Source organism: Zingiber officinale, chromosome 10A (assembly GCF_018446385.1).
Source record: "Zingiber officinale cultivar Zhangliang chromosome 10A, Zo_v1.1, whole genome shotgun sequence".
NCBI lineage: Eukaryota > Viridiplantae > Streptophyta > Magnoliopsida > Zingiberales > Zingiberaceae > Zingiber > Zingiber officinale.
In genome coordinates, this window is record NC_056004.1 from 74,799,511 (window position 1) to 74,819,203 (window position 19,693).

The 19,693-nt window shown below is 38.6% G+C and overlaps 1 protein-coding gene across 1 annotated transcript; it reads left to right on the plus strand.

Annotated features, from left to right (window-relative positions):
* Positions 1-8,018: 8,018 nt before the first annotated feature.
* Positions 8,019-9,338, plus strand: LOC122026150 (deSI-like protein At4g17486). The gene is made up of 3 exons (XM_042584791.1): positions 8,019-8,342; positions 8,483-8,770; positions 8,859-9,338. The coding sequence occupies exons 1-3, from the start codon at positions 8,207-8,209 to the stop codon at positions 9,110-9,112; spliced, it is 678 nt and encodes a 225-aa protein (XP_042440725.1). The 5' UTR covers positions 8,019-8,206; the 3' UTR covers positions 9,113-9,338.
* The last annotated feature ends 10,355 nt before the right edge of the window (positions 9,339-19,693 follow it).

Genomic DNA, 19,693 nt, shown 5'->3' on the forward strand with positions numbered 1-19,693 from the left:
TTATTTTTGATCTAGATACATGTACATTCCTTTTATGGAATATAGGATCAAAATGTAAAATTCTATTTATGTCGCGGATCGAATCTTGCAAAGCGTGGAACCTTCTAGGAACCAGAGGCGCAGCGGAACTAAGGGCAAGATGGATGCGACAGCTAGACCCGGTGGCGGTGGCCAAATATGGCAGCAGCTTGGGATGACAACACACGGAGAACAACTAGAAATAAAAGCCATAATAGTTGAAAATTAAATTTTCTATTTATTGCTTTTATATTGTGCTGTGTGTGCATGTTAGTTTACAAGTTTAGTAGGCTAGCATAGTTAAAATTCCTCATTTATAAATAACTAAGTGGGTGAGGGATTTTAAATAAATCCCATGGTCTCCATTACTGGTTTGTAAGTGATACAAACAAGTTTGCGCGTTGGCTCTGAGTGCCTTCCTCCATAACGGATGAGCTTGTTTGTGGATCACTAGAACAAACTTTCATTTTTGGATGACTATAGGAAATTAATTAAGAGCGTGTGATCTTCCCCAACGGAAGGGGCATAATCTTATTAATGGACTTAGTGTCAAGTAATGGTATACACTTAGACACATCTAATAGTATCCTCCCCAACGGAGTCACTACTATTATTTGTGTGACCAAATAATACCAACTATTAATTTTATTTGTCAAAAAGTTAGGTTGACAAGATAATAAAATTAATGGGTTAAAACCCTCCTTTACAAATGTTGAATTTGTATACGTCCACACTAACGTGGCATACAAAATTCACGGTGATATGAGGTGTTGGTTAATTTAAAATAGTATTGTTTGAGGAATCAATATTATTCTAAATTTAGAGTTCTGACCAAAAGTTATTTGTGATTCTTAGGATGACTTTCAACCCACTGTCCATCATACTTCAACAAAATAGACTTATTGGACCTAATTACATAGATTGGAAAAGGAACCTGGACATTGTTCTGACTGCTGAAAGCTATAAATTTGTACTGACTGAACCTTGTCCTGATGCACCCACTGGTGAATCTACCCAAGAGGAGATTGAATATATAAGAGATGGGTAAAGGCAGATGAGATGGCGCGGTGTTACATTTTGGCTTCAATGTCAAATGTATTGCAACATCAGCATAAAGATTTACCAACGGCTTATGATATTATGAACAATCTCAAGGAACTCTTTGGTCATCAGGATAGGGCTTCTAGACAAGAAGCTATGAGAAAGATAATGACAGCCACCATGCAAGAGGGTACTCCTGTAAGGGATCATATCCTAAAGATGATGGCTTATCTGAACGAGATACAGATCCTTGGAGGAGAAATTGATGGGGAAACCCAGATCGATATGATCCTCCAAACGCTACCTAGAAGTTTTGAGCAGTTCCGTCTGAACTATAATATGAATAAGAGGATTTATTCATTAGGGGAACTACTGACAGAACTTCACGCAGCAGAAGGATTATTTCGTCATAATTTTCAAATTCACTTTGCTGAAAATGGTTCTACTTCTAAACCGTGAGGAAAGAAGAAGAAGAAACAAGCTGGCTCAGCAAAGAAAGTGAATAAATCTCAGAGTACAGGATTTAAAGCTGGAGTGAAGAAGCCGAAGGGCAAGTGCTTCATCTGCAAGCAGGCAGGACATTGGAAGGCGGACTGTCCTCGTAAGAACCAAAACAAAGGTATATCTCATGCTCTAGTTGTTGAAACATGTTTAGCGGTGTTATCTACCAGCACCTGGTGTGTAGATACGGGAGCCACTGATCATGTCTGCAATTCCTTGCAGGGGTTCCAGGAAACCCGACGACTATCTGAAGGGGAGATTACCGTCTACATGGGCAATGCTACTAAGGTGGCAGCTGTTGCAGTGGGAGACGTCTACTTATCTTTTAGTAGAAATAAAAATTTAGTTTTAAGAAATTGTCTTTATGTACCCAATTTTAGAAAGAATTTAATTTCAGTTTCTAAACTATTTTTTAGATGGATATTCAGTTTCTTTCAGTAACGATGTAGTTATTAAAAGAAATAAAGTGATTATCTGTTCTGGTGCATTAGTTGGCAATTTGTATACTTTAAAACTAATTTCTTCCACAAAGCAAAACATGGAAATTTATAATTCATCTTCTAACTCAAATAAGAGAAAAGAACCTTCAGAAATGAACCAAGCATATCTTTGGCATCTAAGGCTTGGTCATATTAACTTAAGTAGGATTCAGAGGCTTATAGCCGATGGACTTTTGGGTTCATTAGAGTTGGAAAATTTTTCAACTTGTGAATCTTGCTTGGAAGGTAAAATGACCAAGAAGCCTTTTAAGGCCAAGGGGTATAGAGCCAAAGAAGTGTTAGAATTGGTTCACTCTGATTTGTGTGGTCCTATGTCTGTCCAGGCAAGAGGAGGTTTTGAATATTTTATCTCTTTCATAGACGATTATTCAAGATACGGATATATTTACCTAATGCGCCGCAAGTCTGAGTGCTTTGATAAGTTCAAAGAGTACAAGGCTGATGTGGAGAAACGACTAGGTAAAAGTATCAAGACACTACGATCTGATCGTGGTGGCGAATACCTCTTAGGAGAGTTTAGGAATTACTTATCAGAGGCCGGGATTCAATCCCAACTGTCTGCACCTGGTACACCCCAACAGAATGGTGTAGCAGAACGAAGGAATAGGACTCTTATGGAGATGGTTAGATCGATGATGAGTTATTCAGAATTACCAAATTCGTTTTGGGGATATGCTCTGGAAACAGCAGTATACGTTCTGAACTTAGTACCTTCTAAATCAGTTTCTTCTACTCCCATAGAATTGTGGAATGGGCGAAAACCCAGTCTAAGACATATTCGGATTTGGGGTAGTCCAGCACATGTGCTGAAACCAGATGCTGATAAGTTAGAATCTCGTACAGAAGTTCGCGTGTTTGTAGGATATCCCAAAGGAACGAAAGGTGATTTATTTTATAGTCCTAAAGACTAGAAGGTCATTGTTAGCACCAATGCCCGCTTTTAGAAGAAGACTATATAATGGATCACAAGCCCGAGTAAAGTTGTTTTAGAAGAACTTAGAGAGGACACTAGTACCAACAATACAAGATGAAGTACCATAAGAGACGCAACACGTGTCACACATGATACACAACCACAGACAATGCCTCGTCGTAGTGGGAGGGTTGTAAGGCGACTGAAGATTCATGTTTTTGGGAGAGTCTTCGGACTTGATCCCGGGTAAACATGAACCTGATCCACGAACATATGATGAAGCACTCCAAGATATAGATGCGATCTTGGCAAAAGGCAATGAATTCGAAATAGAGTCTATGTACTCTAATAAGGTCCGGAGCTTGTAGAACCACCGATGGTGTAAAAGCCGTTGGATGCAAGTGGATCTACAAAGGAAAAGAGGGACAGACGGAAGGTAGAAACCTTCAAAGCTAGGCTTGTTGCGAAAGGGTACACTCGGAAAGAGGGAATCGATTATGAGGAAACCGGTAGCCATGCTTAAGTCTATCCGGATACTCTTATCCATTGCTGCTCATATGGATTATGAGATTTGGCAAATGGATGTCAAGACAGCTTTCCTTAATGGAAGTCTTGAAGAGAACATCCATATGAAGCAACCAGAAGGATTTATTGAAAAAGGCAAAGAGCATCTAGTGTGCAAGCTCAATCGGTCCATTTATGGATTAAAGCAAGCTTCAAGATCTTGGAACATCCGGTTTAATGAAGTAATCCAGTTATATGGATTTATTCAAAGTCCGGATGAGTCTTGTGTATATAAGAAGTGAAACGGAAACGTGGTGGTATTTCTTGTACTATACGTAGATGATATTTTGTTAATTGGCAACAATGTCAAGGTATTATCAGACGTAAGGGTATGGTTGTCCAAACAATTTGATATGAAGGACTTAGGAGATTGTGCACACATTCTTGGGATCAAAGTTATAAGGGATCGTAAGAAAAGAATGTTATGTCTATCCCAAGCTTCATATATAGATACAATCCTTGCTCGTTTTAGCATGCAAGATTCCAAGAAAGGTTTCTTACCTTTTAGACATGGAGTAGCTCTATCTAAAGAGATGTCTCCAAAGACATCGAAAGAGATAGAGGACATGAAAGCAGTTCCTTATGCTTGGTGTAGGAAGCCTAATGTATGCAATGCTATGTACGAGACCGATATCTGTTTTGTCGTGGGCATGGTCGCAGATATCGAGTAACCCTCGACAAGGACATTGGACTGCGGTAAAGCATATATTAAAGTACACGAGAAGGACTAGAGATTATATGCTAGTTTACCAAGCAGACGATCTGCTCCCTGTGGTACATGGATTCGATTTCCAATCGGATAGGGATATGATAAGTCTACATCGGGCTATGTGTTTACTTTAGGAGGTGGAGCTATTTCATGGAGGAGTGTTAGGAAATGCGTTTTGACTCAACCATGGAAGCGAGTATGCACCTCGAGGTAGCTAAAGAAGCGATGGCTCGGAACTTTCTAATGGACTTAGATGTGATTCCTGGTTTGCCCAAAATCATCACAATTTATTGTGATAATAGTGGTGCAGTTGCAAACTCGAAGGAACCACGAGCCCATAAGGCAAGTAAACATATAGAGCGCAAGTACCACCTGATACGAGATATCGTGAAGCGAGGAGAAGTTGTCATCGCCAAGATTGCAGCAGCGGATAACCTGGCAGATCCTTTCACTAAGGCACTTCCGGCGAAAGCTTTCGATCGGCATGTGGAGGGATGTATGGTAGAAGATATGTCAGCTTAGTCATTAGTATAAGTGGGAGATTGTTGGAGTGTATACTGAAAGTCTAAGCTTTGTAAACATTCATTATGAATAAAGAATCACATTTGGTCAAATTGTCTACATTTGTTTGTAGTTGTTCATTTAATTTATATTGTAGATAACATAGTATGTGGTGTCACATACAGAAGATGATGTTATCAGTACCTTATAAATTATAAACAGTAGCTCACGACTAAAATGGAAAGGAACAAACTATTAGAAGGTCGTAGTGTAATTAGGTATTAGTTTATCTTGACTATATAATTACACTAGTACACTCAGAGTGTATTGAGTAGGACCATTAGAGGTCGTTTCTTTTATACTGACTTTATAAAGGAACAAAGACCTCAGTTATTATGGAAGTGTGTGCTCTTAATCCTTATATAATAACAAGCACATATGTTTGATATTTATTTCTTTAATTTATCAATGGGTGAGATTTAGTTCGATGAATCAATAAACTCGATAAGTTGGGAAATGGTATCACTTATAGTGTGTGTTGTTGATTATAGAAGGAAACTGTGTCCTAGAGATACTAGGTTGATAATGTCCTCAAGAGGAGCTCATAAGGATTGTCATGTTAAACCCTGTAGGTGGACTTAGTCCGACATGACGATAAGGTTGAGTGGTACTACTCTTGGACTTAGATATTAATTAAATGAGTTGTCAGTAACTCACTTAATTAGTGGACATTCGATATCTTAAACACAGGGAGACTAACACACTCATAATAAGAAGGAGCCCAAAAATGTAATTTGGGATTGATGCGGTAGTTCAATGATAGTTCTCTAGTGGAATGAATTATCATTGATAAAATTAAGTTGTGTGTTCGGGGCGAACACGGGATGCTTAATTTTATCGGGAGACCAAAACCAATTCCTCCTCTCGGTCCCTATCGTAGCCTCTTATTTATAGAGTTCTATACCCACCTATACTCACCTTCTATACTCACCCAATAGTGGTCGGCCAAGCTAGCTTGGGAACAAGCTAGGGCCGGCCTAGGTATAAGATTGGGTGGCCGACCCTAGCTTGAACCCAAGCTAGTAGGGCCGGTCAAAATAAATTAAAAAGAATTTTAATTTTAATTTTAATTTTTATTATGTGGAAGAAATAATTTATTAAAGAGAATTTGAATTAAATTATCTCTCTTGTAAAATTTACAAAAGATTAAAGAAAGAGATTAGATCTCTTTCCTTATTTGTAGATTGGTGAGATATTTTATTTTCTCTTTAAAAATTATTCACATGTTGTAAAATTAAAATTATGGAAATTTCTTTTTATTAACCATGAAGAGATTTTTGAAGAGAAATTTTATTTTTAAAATTTCCGGAAACAAATAAGGAAAGTTTTAATTGTTGATTGAAACTTGTCCAATTTGCTTCCCATTGATGTGGTCGACCATTAGAGATTAATTGGGGAAATATTATTTTATTTTTCTCAATTAAATCATGTCAAGGGAATTAAGGAAATTTTATTGTAATTAAATTTCCTAATTTGCCTAGGCCAAGGAATATAAAAGAAGGGGTGAGGGTGCCTTCACAAGACACAACATCTATTATTTCTCTCCCTCTTTTGTTCCTTGGTGTGGCCGGCCATCCTCTCCCTCTCTTCCTCTTGTGGTGGCCGAATCTCCTTCTTCCATTGGAGCTCTTGTGGTGGCCGGATACTACTCGGAGAAGAAGAAGAAGAAGGAGAGAAAGCTAGCATCTCTGGGAGCGTGGTTAGTATTTTGATTTTCTTCCTTGGTGAAGTTCTTCCTTTGTGGCCGAACCTTGCTTGGAGGAGAAGAAGGTGGTTGGTGGTTTCTCATCTCGGTAGATCGTTGCCCACACAACGTCCGAGGTTAGAAGAGGAATACGGTAGAAGATCAAGAGGTTTTTCTACAAGGTATAACTAGTAATTTTTCTTTCCGCATCATGCTAGTTATTTATGGAAATAATACCAAATACAAGAGACTTACGTTCTAGAATTTCGAATATGTTTTTCGATGTTGTGTTCTTTTGTTTTTTTGTTTTCCTTGTGATTTGATTGTTCTCTTTGGTTAACCTAAAGTTATTTTAGGAAATTAAATATTAGATTTCTATAAATGGTTTTGTCTAGTCGGTGGTGGTTGCTCCCATATCCAAGAAGGCCATGTGCCTCGCCACGTCAGTACTGGGAACCAATTATGGAAATTAATGTTTAATGGAATTAATAACTTAAGGAGACTTGGGTCGAACGTGTTAAGTTCCGCAGGAGATCCAAGTCAAAACCTAAAAGAACAAATAGATTAAGTTTTGGATCAAACGTGTTAAGTTCCGCAGGCGATCCAAAGTTTAATTTAAAAGAACACATGGTAGCTAGGAAAAGGTTCAGACCTTTGTACAAAATTTTTGTACAGTGGAACCTATAGGTTTTCCGAGTAGCAACCAACACTTTTCGCTAGCTGCGTCTTCTGCTCGACTTCCTGTGCTCCTAAGCTCTTGCACACTCAGACACAGGGATTAAACACAAAACATGACCTAACCAACTTGATTGATCACATCAAAACTACTACGGGGTCTAATACGAACTACCCCTAACAATTAACTTTCAACCATCGAAAAAAAATCCACCTTTAACCCCTAAAATTCAATGTAAAACTTCTTGGGATGGTTATAAGATCTTCAACTCAGCTAGATAAGATATCAATATAACATAATGATCTTTGTAAAACCTTGAATCATCTCCAATGTTTTTTAACTTTGATCTATATAATTGAATCTTGGATATCTCCCTCCTACTCTTGGATTGGCCAATTAAGATTCGCCCTAAAGCTTAATTAGGATTGTATATATATATATATATATATATATATATATATATATATATATATATATATATATATATATATATATATATATATATATATATATATCGAAGAATAGAAGAAGTCTATTTTAGCTACAAGAGCATCTATCCATTTCCAATGATGTAAAAAATTAAGATGGAATATCCAAAAACTAAATTCCAAACAAGAAGTAAACATATGCATTCTGTCAATTTCTATGAATGATGAAAAAAATGGCGTGCGGATGAAATGTGATGTCTAGATGTAAGCATAGATATAAACGAAATAATTTGCAGATTTTCACATTGTGTGTGATCCCATCACGATTGCCAGCTGGTAAGGGTATTTCGGGAATTGCACCACGTAGAAAAACCGCCACTAAACGTCGTATTATATTTACGCCTCCAGATTTATGCGGACAACTCTATCGATTAATTACATCCCTTTACTCTACGTTTCCTCCGAAACAGGCAGGCACACTAGACCTTCCACCGCCGCCCGATGTCGCATCGCTGCCCTCGCTGTGATCCGCCTTCGCCGCCTCTGTGATCTTCTCCTCTTCCTCCTCCTCCTCCTCCTCCACCCTCTCCTCCTCCTACTGGCCACGTGCCATGTTCACCCGCAGCGCCTCGCGGAAGCGGCGAACAGCGGCGTCGGCGCCCGTCTACCTCAACGTCTACGACCTAACTCCTATGAACGGCTACGCCTACTGGCTCGGCCTCGGCGTCTACCACTCCGGCGTCCAAGGTGCGATCCGTCGTCCGATCCGCCCTTTTGGCCTCGCCTTCTTCTGATGTGATGTGGCAATTTGGGATTTTTGTTTGTTCCTGCGGTGCGTGACTAGGGGTTTTGTTGCATTGTGTTCGGTTCCTTGTGCGTTTTGGCAGTTCACGGGGTGGAGTATGCGTACGGGGCGCACGAGCACCCGACGACGGGGATCTTCGAGGGGGAGCCCCGGCAGTGCCCCGGGTTCGCCTTCCGGAAGGCGATCCTGATCGGCCGTACCGATCTGGGGTCGCGCGAGGTGCGGGCGCTCATGGCGGATATGGCCGCCGATTACTCCGGCGACACTTACAACCTTATTTCCAAGAATTGCAACCACTTCTGTGACGACGCCTGCCTCCGCCTCACCGGCAACCACATCCCCAAATGGGTCAATCGCCTCGCCAAGATCGGTACTTCCCTCCTCACTACACTACCACTTAAAACCTGCAATTTTCCTCTTCTGCTCTAGCCAAAGATTCGACCCTTTATCGCCGCCAGGGTTCCTCTGCAAGTGCGTGCTGCCGGTGCGAGTAGCGGCCGTGCGGAAGCGCGGCGCGGAAGAGGCGAAGCGCGGGGTGGACGCCGACATGCGACGGCTGAGGAGCAACTCAGCCAGATTCCCTCCGGAAGGGGCCGCCACGCCTCCCAGCAACATCTCGAAGCCCGAGGTCACCATCTCCTCGCGATGTACGGGCGCAAGGAGGCTCCGGCGATCGGCGTCCTTGTCCTCCTCTTCCTCCTCCTTAAGCTAACGGCGTAAATGCCGGTGACGGCGATGGCAATGGCAAATCTAGCGGAAAATGACCTTCCTTGGTGTGGGAGAGCAAAGCGCCGGCGACACTTTCCCTTTTGCTTTCTAAATTCGATTGGAAATGGAAATATTTCTTTATTCAACATACCCCTTTTGCTTCGAAAGACTGCCGCTGCGGCTGACTGCTGCTGCCATGTCACTGTGGTCAAGCCGAACTATTTTCAGCGCGTCTGGAGTTGGCTTCCTCGCGCCTCTTCCTCTGTTTCCCCATTTTTGTTACGCAATTCCAATCTATCTCAGTTTCGGTCGCGCAGGCTTTAAGGTTAAGCCATTGAGGAACGGGGGAGACGAAGCTTAGCTAAGAACTAAGCTAGCGCTGTTAAAACATTTTCTTTTTGTCCATACGGATATCATCCAAACTTAATCATGAGAGAGTATTAAATATTAATGATTCAAGGTAATCTATGATATAGACTTCAAAGAATACATCCAATTGTTAGTCAAATGACACACTAAGATTAATCTTTCATTCGTCTATCAAGTAAATTTGAAGCACAATTTACTTTTAAAATTTTCATCTTCAAATTCTTATTGTTTATTTATTTTTTCTTGAGTGTTTTACGGCTGTATTATCTGTCGGATAATAATTAATCTTTTTTGAATGATGTGTTGTTGCCCTAATTTATAATAGGGAATGCCTCTCGTTGTGTGTGAACACAAATGTTTCTTATCTCTGTGTTTTTTTAATGTTTAACCATAGTTGTGGTATGGGCTTGTTATGACATGGGCTTGTTATGACATTAAAGAAAAGTTTATCTGAGAGAGAGGAAAGTAAAATTAAAAAAAAATTAATAGTGAAAAAGTTGATGTTTATTTTATTAAAATTTTTAGATGAAAGAAAAACATAATCTATTAACGGATAATTTTAGAGTCAAAATCGATCATTTCAAAATGACGCATGTACAATTTTTAACTCATAAAATTATATTATGTATAAAAAATGACATATGTATCCTTTTTTATTTATAAAATTACATCTCATGTATACCTTCCTCTATCAAGGTAAACAAGTATGCAAAGGAAGAGATTTTTCTTTACCCTTTTTCTTCTCTTTTTCCTAGGATAATTTTTCATCATAATTTTTTTTTCCTTTCTCATCCGTACTTTGGAGTAAACAAAGCATAAAGAAGCGGGGGGGAGGGAATGCATTTTAATTGACCTATAAAATAAAAACATAAAGTAAATTAATGCATACCAACACTAACAAAGTGATGCAATGAGGTTTGAAATTGTTATTCTTACTCTCGAAAGCATATTATCTTTTTTTTCTTCATGGATAACTTCAGGAGATGGAGTTTCCTCTTATAAAATAAGATTTACAATGAGAGTTTAGAAGATTAGGCTGAGCGTAAAAGAGACAAGACTTAATGGATTATACAATTTACACTTCACTAGCCTTCAATCTTCTTCAACTTGGTCACCTATTATTCTACTGTTTTATCACTAATCAATCGACTAGATCCACTATTAGTCGACTATTTTCTTTATCACTTCAACTCGCAGGCTACAAATGACTATCTTAGTCAGTTGTCTTCCGGTTTCAATTAATTGATTTCCTAAAGAACTTAGATCATTTTCCTATTTCATCTTATTTTTATCAAATGAACGAGTACTTCTAGTTTTTTCTATGATTCAAAAATCTATTGAAATCTAACGTTAGTCAACTTACATCAATCAACTAACTTTTTGTTCAACAAGGTTTTGAATAAAAAATATTTTTATTACAAGTCACCAAGGTTGAGTCTCAACTTAGCTCATTAGTCAATTGGATTCATGTCACAATCAATTGTCTAATTGACTCACTTATGAATAGAAATATTTTGTTCATTTGTTGATGACTTTGAATAAAGTCTTTAATCGACTCAATTCACAAGTCGATTAGAATTACCTTCAATTTATTTGAGCCTTGACTACGATCATTGTATCATTGACTAGTTGCATGAATAGCATGTTCATATTTTCTTTCACTTTTTGTCAATTTCATGCTTGTCTACAGTTGTATTAGTCTACGCAACAAAAATACAACAAACAAACAAACACAAAGATAAATAAGAGCACATAAATCAATCTCTTTAACATGGTTCAAAATCCACAGATTTCTACTCCACATACTTGACACTTTGATAGGTCACTCCTGGTAACACCGCGAACTTTCTCCTCTTCAAATTTCCTCTAGAAATAGTTCTTAAAGCAATACAACCAAATACAAAAGATACAAGAACATACAGTAATCATGCAATAAAGAAATTATAAATTAGAGTATTTCAATGCTTGTTTGTTTGAATTGTTTTAGAGTACTCTCTAAATGTCTTGAATGCAACAACACTTGGCTAGGTACTTCCTCAAATAGATCTATAAAAGCCCTGATTGAACTCTCAAAAAAAAAATGAATTTCCATTCGTGACTTGGATCCACTGATTAGTTGATTATTTATTGTCCTTGAGTCGACTGCTAACTCATCAGTCAACTGACAATCTTCTTCTAGTTGATTATTGTTTTATAGATGGTAAGAATTCATCCATTTCCGAAATTATATTCAAATCCAAGCTTCTCAACATCTTCCTATTTTAACATTAGTTGCTTGCATTAGTCAACTACCTATCATTAGTCGACGGTAAAACATTTAGTTAGATATCATTTTGAACTGAATCAATTGCTTTAGTTGGATACTGATGTAATAGTTGACTATCCCAGTCGACTATAAAATCTTTTATTTGTTTCAACCTATACTTTCAAATTATGTTGAAAATGCTATTCATGGAATTGACGCATTTAGTCGACCAAATAGTCTTTTATTTTATTTCAACCCATTCTTCCAACTTGTGTAGAAAATATTATTCACCAAGTCAACTAAACAATCTTCTATTCATTTTTAGTCCATTAATTTGTGCTAAAAATATTATTTACCCTATTTTCAATCGACTCCCCAATCAACTAAACAATCTTTTTCCATTTTCAGCCTCTCTAAGATTATAATTTTCTCATGCTAAGTGGGCCTATGTCTTCGGGACTTTCTTATATCGCTCGTACAGGTCAACCTCAATTTATTAGGACTTGATGCATATTTAGTATCAAGTTGACCTCAATCTACTAGGACTTTTCTTGTCAAGTGACTCCTTATTTCTAGGATTTCAATCATTGCTAGTATCTAATAATCAATGGCTTATTAAGACTTCTCCTTGCCTAACCTAAGATTATCCTTGATCTATTGGGACTTCTACTGTCTACGATCTACTCTTTTAGAACATATAAATATTCTAAATGTTTAGTCAATCTTGATCTACTTGAACTTCTCCCTTACCAACTTCCTATTAAACTTCAAACTAATAAGTGTTCAGCCAACTTTGACTCATTTGAATTTTTTTACCATTAAATATTTAATCAACTTTGACCTACTTAGCACATCACGTAGTCATTAAATATATTGATTAAATATTAAAGTCCAATTCGAACCTAGTTAATCTTGATGGCCATTGCACCAACAATGTACTTTTAGATGTGTGAAAATATGTTCAAGTTAGACTTTCCTATTAGCCTAATTTTCATATTCTATGTCAAAGCATAAATGAAGATTTACTAATTTAAACTTTTAATACATCGTCTTTGTCGTAAATCAAAAAGTATCTTCAACATTCATGTCAAACTTTAAGTCAAGGTTCTGTAGATCCTGTGTAGGCTGACTAAGAGGGGGGGGGGGGGGGGGGGGGGGGGGAATAGCGAGCCCAAATCTCTTGATCCACAAAAAAGTGGACTAGAGGATGGACTACTTACAATTATGGTTGGATTGTGACCACGATCCGACCGTAATTGGTTGCGATCCTTCCCTAGGTTTACCATCCCCCTAAGTTATAGTTTGGGCCAGGATAGGTGGCTAGAGGTCATCCGGAGGCCGCCCCTCGCTCGGCGCCAGGCTGCCTAGCCACTTGCTCATTACCGGCGACCTCTAGGTAGCCTCCGACCACCAGTCCTGACCCAAACTATAACCTGGGGGGACGATAAACCTAGGCATGGATCGCAACCAATTGCGACCAAATCTTGATAACCAATTATGGTTGGATTACGACCACGATCTGACCATAGTTATAAGTGGTACATCCCCTAACCCACTTTTTTGTGGACCAGAAGATCTGCCCTCAGTGAATAGTCCTTAAAAGAAGTTAGATAAATTTCTCTTGCTTTGTTTTAGCAAGGATTCACAATTAATTAGCAAAAATAATTAACATTGAATAAAAGAAATAAAGTAAGAGGACAAGAGATTTTTACTTGGTTACAATTTAGATGGTTGTTAATCCAAGGCAATTTAAAGCTCACTAAAAAACTCTTTCATGAAAGTAGAGTAGCCTCTTACAGACTTTGAATGCTCAGGAATTGCTAAGAAAAGTAGTACAGTAATTATTAAATAATTCCTAACTCCAAAGGGCTTTTTATAGCCTCTTGAAAAAAGTTATCATTACTTGGAGGTGCCTCCAAAGGAATCCAGGGCACCTCCAAGAAGATAAAATATTATCCTCTTCTTAACGATAACCTAATGTTAATTGAGGCGCTTCTATGGAAACTTCAGGGTGCCTCCAAAAGAGGTGTGAGGGTGCTTCCAAGAGAGGCACGAGGCCACCTCTAAGCTCCATGAGGGCGCCTCTAAGGGAATAGTGAGGGCGCCTCTAATCAAGAGGCGCGAGGGCGCCTCCAAGATTCTTAAGGGCGCCTCCAAGCTCCTTTAGGGTGCCTTAAAGCTCCTTTAGGGCATCCAGTTAACCTCCAATCAGTTAACTCTTTCTCACGTTTCTTTGGGTGATTCTCCAACCGTCCATAATTGAACTCACCTGAATCCAACTTCGATCTTCTCCTCAAACAAGCTTCCTCCCGACTTCTCGTCCCTCGAACACTCCGCGTATGTCCTTCTCATCTGTCGATGTACTCTTTCATAGCTTGTCGTCCCTCGGATGCACCTAGCCCGTCGACTTGTTTCCCGTACCATCCTTCTTGCTCGCCACGCCTTTTGCTCGACTCCTTGTATTCCTAGGTTCCTGCACATTCAAATATAAGACATCAAAACAGCAGAACATAACTTAACTCTATTGACCACATCAAAATTAAATAGGGGTACTTACAATCTTCCTCTTTTGGATGTGCATTAACTTAAGTTAAGTTAGGATAAACAAATAATAAAACATTTTAAGAAAATAAATTAGCAATCACTAGTATTAATAAGTCTGCAATAAAAACAAGTAAATACAAGTATAGAACATGAAATTGTATACTCAGTTTACCTCCCCTTAACTTAGTCCCTTATCCCTCTTTGATCACATAAGAAAATTAGAAAAAATATGAAAGAATAAAATAAAAATATTGGGAAATATTCTTGGGGTTATAAATAGAATTTTCAGGAATATGTTATTTTACCAAAATTAATTTCTAAAAAGAATAATTTTTATCAATTAATCCTCAGTTTTGAAAAAAATAATTTAAAAATTATTTTTAGGTTTCAATGAATTCTTAATATTTTTGTTAATGATAAACATAAGCATTAGAAACATGAAAAAAAAATTCACATGTAGAATATTATTGTTTTAAGCATAATAATTTATTTTAACTGAAATAGTTATTTTAGAATTTAAATATTTAAAATGGATTTTAATTTAAAAAATCTTGCTGATTTTTCTCAACGTTTAAAATATAACTTTCCTTAGCTAAAAAATTATACTTTTTAAAATTTATCTCCAAAAAATTTTAAATTATAATTTTTGATAAAAAATTCATAGAATATCATATAATTACAAAAAAATCTCAAAAAATTTTATTCTAATAGAAAACCTAATTCACTATCACAAAAAAATTAAATTTTTGAAAAAAAAATTTCCCAAATATTTTTAATCATCAAAATTCATTTTTTAAAAGATTTTTTTTAAAAAAATAATATGATGGTCAGAAAATTTTGAAAAATTTTCTGTTAGTAAATAACATTTTATTTTTCATAATTTTTTTAACACAAAACATAAAAAGGAAGCATGCAAAATAATTATTTTTAAACAAAGTTAAAAATTAAGCAAATTCAATTTAAAGCATGCATAAAAATTAATTTTAATTATACTAAGCATGAGTTAGGAACCCAAAATAAGTTCATATTTATTGACTTTATCAAGTAATTTTTAGGAATATATTTTCTAGCTACTTTTATAATTTAACCCCTATGATTTCGTTAATACTAATTAAATCTTTTATAGTTTCTAAAATTCTTTTATGGAGCATATGAGTTTGACCATGCCAAATTTTTTAATAGTTCTATTTTACTTGGCCAAGAAGGGAATCTGTTCTTTTTTGTTCCATAGAAACTCTTCTTTTTCTTCTCCGTATTGATCTTTGGGTAATGCAATGTCACGTCCTAGAGGAGTCCCAGCTAGAGGAAAAATCCGGCAACATCTCCCCTGTACACGTGACAATCTGAATCATTAATACAACTGCAAGTGTACATCAGCCATACATGGCTGGACAATATAGACAACCACGCAGTTATATACTCATCCCACTCGGCTGGATCAAAATATCATAACCATGCAGTTATATATATATTAAACAATCCACTCGGTTGTACTAAAAATAAAAAACACAGCAGAAAACGATAGAAAACCATTACAAACCAAAAACAAGATTGCTAGCCAACTAGGCTTACACCACACAACAAAACAATACAAGACACCACATAACAACAATCCAGAAATAAATCCGGAATATACAAAGCTAAGTACACCGAATACATAAATTAAATAAAGTACTAAAGAAACCAGAAAACAAATATTCAGATGTGACGTACGATCGGCAGACAGGATACTCCAAGCGACTCCACAAATATCTACCTGAAGCCTGAAATAACAATATATCAACGGTGTGAGTTCAACAACTCAGCGGATACCAGATAGACATGCATAATAAGTTATAATTACCAGTAATAATCATGCAGTACAGTTTCCTGAACAATAAAGAAAATGCAACTAAAAAGGGTTGAAGAAAACTGTACTCACCAGGACCTCCTATCTGAACATAAGGGTAGTCAGACCAGATACAACATGTCACCTGTATGCATGTCAAACATATGCAAACACCAAAATGCAGCAACAAATATGCAGCAATCACAAGAAATAAATGTAATCATGCAAAATGATGCAAAATGACATGTGTCACCCCTGACGTAGTCATCCATCTCACACGTGATGGTGAGACTGAGTGGGTAGGGCTATGACAACTGTGCACTCTGTCATCACTGCTCCTGAGTGACCGAGTGGACAGGATGCTGTCGGAGTACACCTATCCTCCTACCTCAAACAGAGTGGGGGAGTGCAATGCTCTCATCTCCCTAAGACAGTCTAGAGGATGGATCTCTGTTATGCTACCACGCTGCGTCACTCTACCCATGAGTGGACCAGCGGAGCACTGACAGAGCAAACTGTACACACCCTGCTTGATATACTACTAACCGATGAATGACTGTGTGTGCAGATCATGTAACTGGCGATGTGCTCAACAATAATGGAGCCGACAATCGCTCAGCATGCAATCATGCAAGATGGTGCAGTCACTAAACATATAGATACTGATAGCATATACCTCCATATAAAATGCACAAAAAAGGAAATAGATTATACAATGATCTAGGAATCATAAATCTAAGTACACAAATCAGATATGACAAATAACGAGTCTACTACACAGTAGGTCAATGTATGTCACTATTTCTAAGAACAGGAGTACACATGGCAACAATCAAGATGGTATAAGAATGAATGTATAACAGATAAATATATAGGCATACTATAAGAAACCAAATAGTGTCATACCAAAGCAAATGCAAACATAAAAATTATTACTAGCTATAAACTATTATGCATATCTAAAATGACTATATCAAAGAGATAAGTCAGAAGTACCCACCTCAAAAAGAAGAACGTATCCAGAAATTCTATGTCGAGACGCCCGTCTCGAGTCAACATCCTGTATATAGTATACATAGTATAACTAAGCTTCATTATAAACACAATAGATAAACAAAATCTTAATTCGATTAGGAAGCTAGGGTTCAATTCCATTTGATAATCTTATCCTTCCTTCATAGTTAATATCCTTAAACTAATCAACTAGAGATGTCAACTTATAAATGAATCTCTAACCCATAAATTAAGCAATCATAACTATTTCACCTTCCAATTAGGGTTTGCTTCAAACATAATCAATTCAAAACTCACCAAAATTTGTACTTACCCACTTCTAGAGGAGGTTGTTGTCGGATCCGGTGGCTGTAGCAAGATGGAGTCACTAATCTCCACCCAAGTACCCTAAAACACAACCAACCTTAGCATCCGATCATCACCTAATCCGGATCTACATTCATGCACAAACCAATCCAAAAACTCACCTATGTTAGAGACTTCCCTGTTGACACACGACCGAAAACCTAGCTGCTAGAAAACTATTGCCGCAGCTAGGAGAAGCCACTGATGGTAACTGTGACTGGATCTACTGTGGTCGGAGGTGCGCCGCCCAGGTGCTGCGACAAGGACGACAGTCAGCCAAGGCTGAGTGGCACCAAATGATCAAGTGTCGGTGATTTGCCGCGAGGTAGAGGGATAGGGCAGAGGGAAAGGGGCTGGCGCTGGAGAAGAGGAAGAGGGCTCGACCGAGAGAGATGCGACGGAGCTAGGGCACAAGCGGCAATCAGAAGAGGGCAGTGGATCCAAGCTAGGGCACGACGTCGACAGGGGCAGCAGCGCACATGCAGAGGTGGGAGAGAAGAGGAGCGACGAAGGAGAAGGCTAGAAGAAGCTTGACCGGTGGTGGAAGGGTATCGGGCTGCCGACGCTAGGGCAGAGGGTAGGTGGTCGGCGGCGCTCGAACGGATGAGAGGGAGAGGAGGAGCTCCACGCCACAAGAGGGAGAGGCGACGTCGGGTCGGGTGAAGGGGAAGGAAAGGGTTCGGGAGTAGAGGGAATAAGGAAAAATAAAAACAAAAGAAAATTAACTTAGGTATTTTTAATTAAACCTAAGGTTAGTTTCTCAATCAACTCCCACTTTTGAGTATTCCAAACAAACTTTTTCCCAAGTCCAATAATTCATCCCCTCAACATACGTCATACGAGCTCCGATTAAATCTCATAAAATTCTTAAAAATTCATAAAAATTCTGTTAAGGTTATTCGTCTAATAAACCTTATTATTTAATTATTATTTGAGTACCGTATTTTATATTCTCCTCCACTAATAAAAATTTGGTCCCCAAATTTCTTACTCAACTCAAAGAATCCTCATCCAAGGGTAACAACCAAACAACACACCTATATACTAGTCCATCATAGTATCATGATGAAATCCTTAACCGTAAGGGATGACTCTGCGGGTTATGAGCTCACCCTGCTTCCGCTACTTCCACACTGCTATCTAGCCAACTGTGGATAAATCAAGTACCTCTAAAATCCATAATCCACTACCAATAGATCCTCTCACATTTGTATAAGACGCTGAAACTGTTGGTGCGAGAAGCATCCGACGATCGACCATTGTTTTGATAATGGCAAAGGAATTCAAAGTTAAGTTGTTTTGTGATCTAATGCACTTGATTGAGTGTTTCAGGAAAATCCTAGCTACGGTTAGGCAAAGGGAAAACCCTAGGGGGTGGTAACCCTAGGTCATAGGGGGTGGTAACCTTATGCGGAAAGTCTTGATGGGTCGTGAGCTTCAAGCAAAAGTCCTAGGGGGGGTAACCCTAGGTGGAAAGTCCTGTTGTCGCGAACTAGGTGAAAGACTGGACCAGCCGGGAAGCGGAAGTCCAGCAGAAAGTCCGGAAGCTTCGAACGCTGAGCAAAAGTCCAGTCGATCTGGAGGATCGCACTGGCAACAGGTAAATCTCCTGAGTGGAGTAGGTGAGGACGCGTTCCCCGTAGAGGGAACAGTAGGCGTCGGGTCGACCTAGGGTTTCCGGTCGGAAATCCGAAGTCAGACCCGGGCAGTCCGATGACTGTCGATAATTTCATTTATCATTTCTGTGCTAACTTGGTTTTGCAAGATGTGTTTTGTATTTGTGGACTAACATGTTTTGCAGGGCCAAAATTCAAAACTTAGCCTCGGATGAATAGTATCCGAGGTGCCTCCATGGAGCTTGGAGGCGCCTCGGGTGCTAGCCGAAGACAGCTGTCCAGAAATGCTGGAGGCGCCTCAGAAGGGCTTGAAGGTGCCTTGGAGCTGTGGTTCAAGGTGCCTTGGACTGGCCTGAAGGCACCTTGAGGAGGATAAGCGCAGAAGGAGTCTGCGCTGATCCGTGCGGCTGACTCACTGAGTTTGAGGCGCCTCGGAGGGGTTTCAAGGCGCCTTGAGCACTGTTTAAAAGGGTGTTTCGAGCAGCGGCTAGACACAACGATTTCCAAGCCTTCTTTCTTCAACGTGCTTCTCCAAAAGACGCCCGGAAGTGCTGCTACAAGATCCCGACGACCCAAAACTCCGAGACTCTGTTCTTGTCGTCGGTATAATCAGTCTTATTGTTG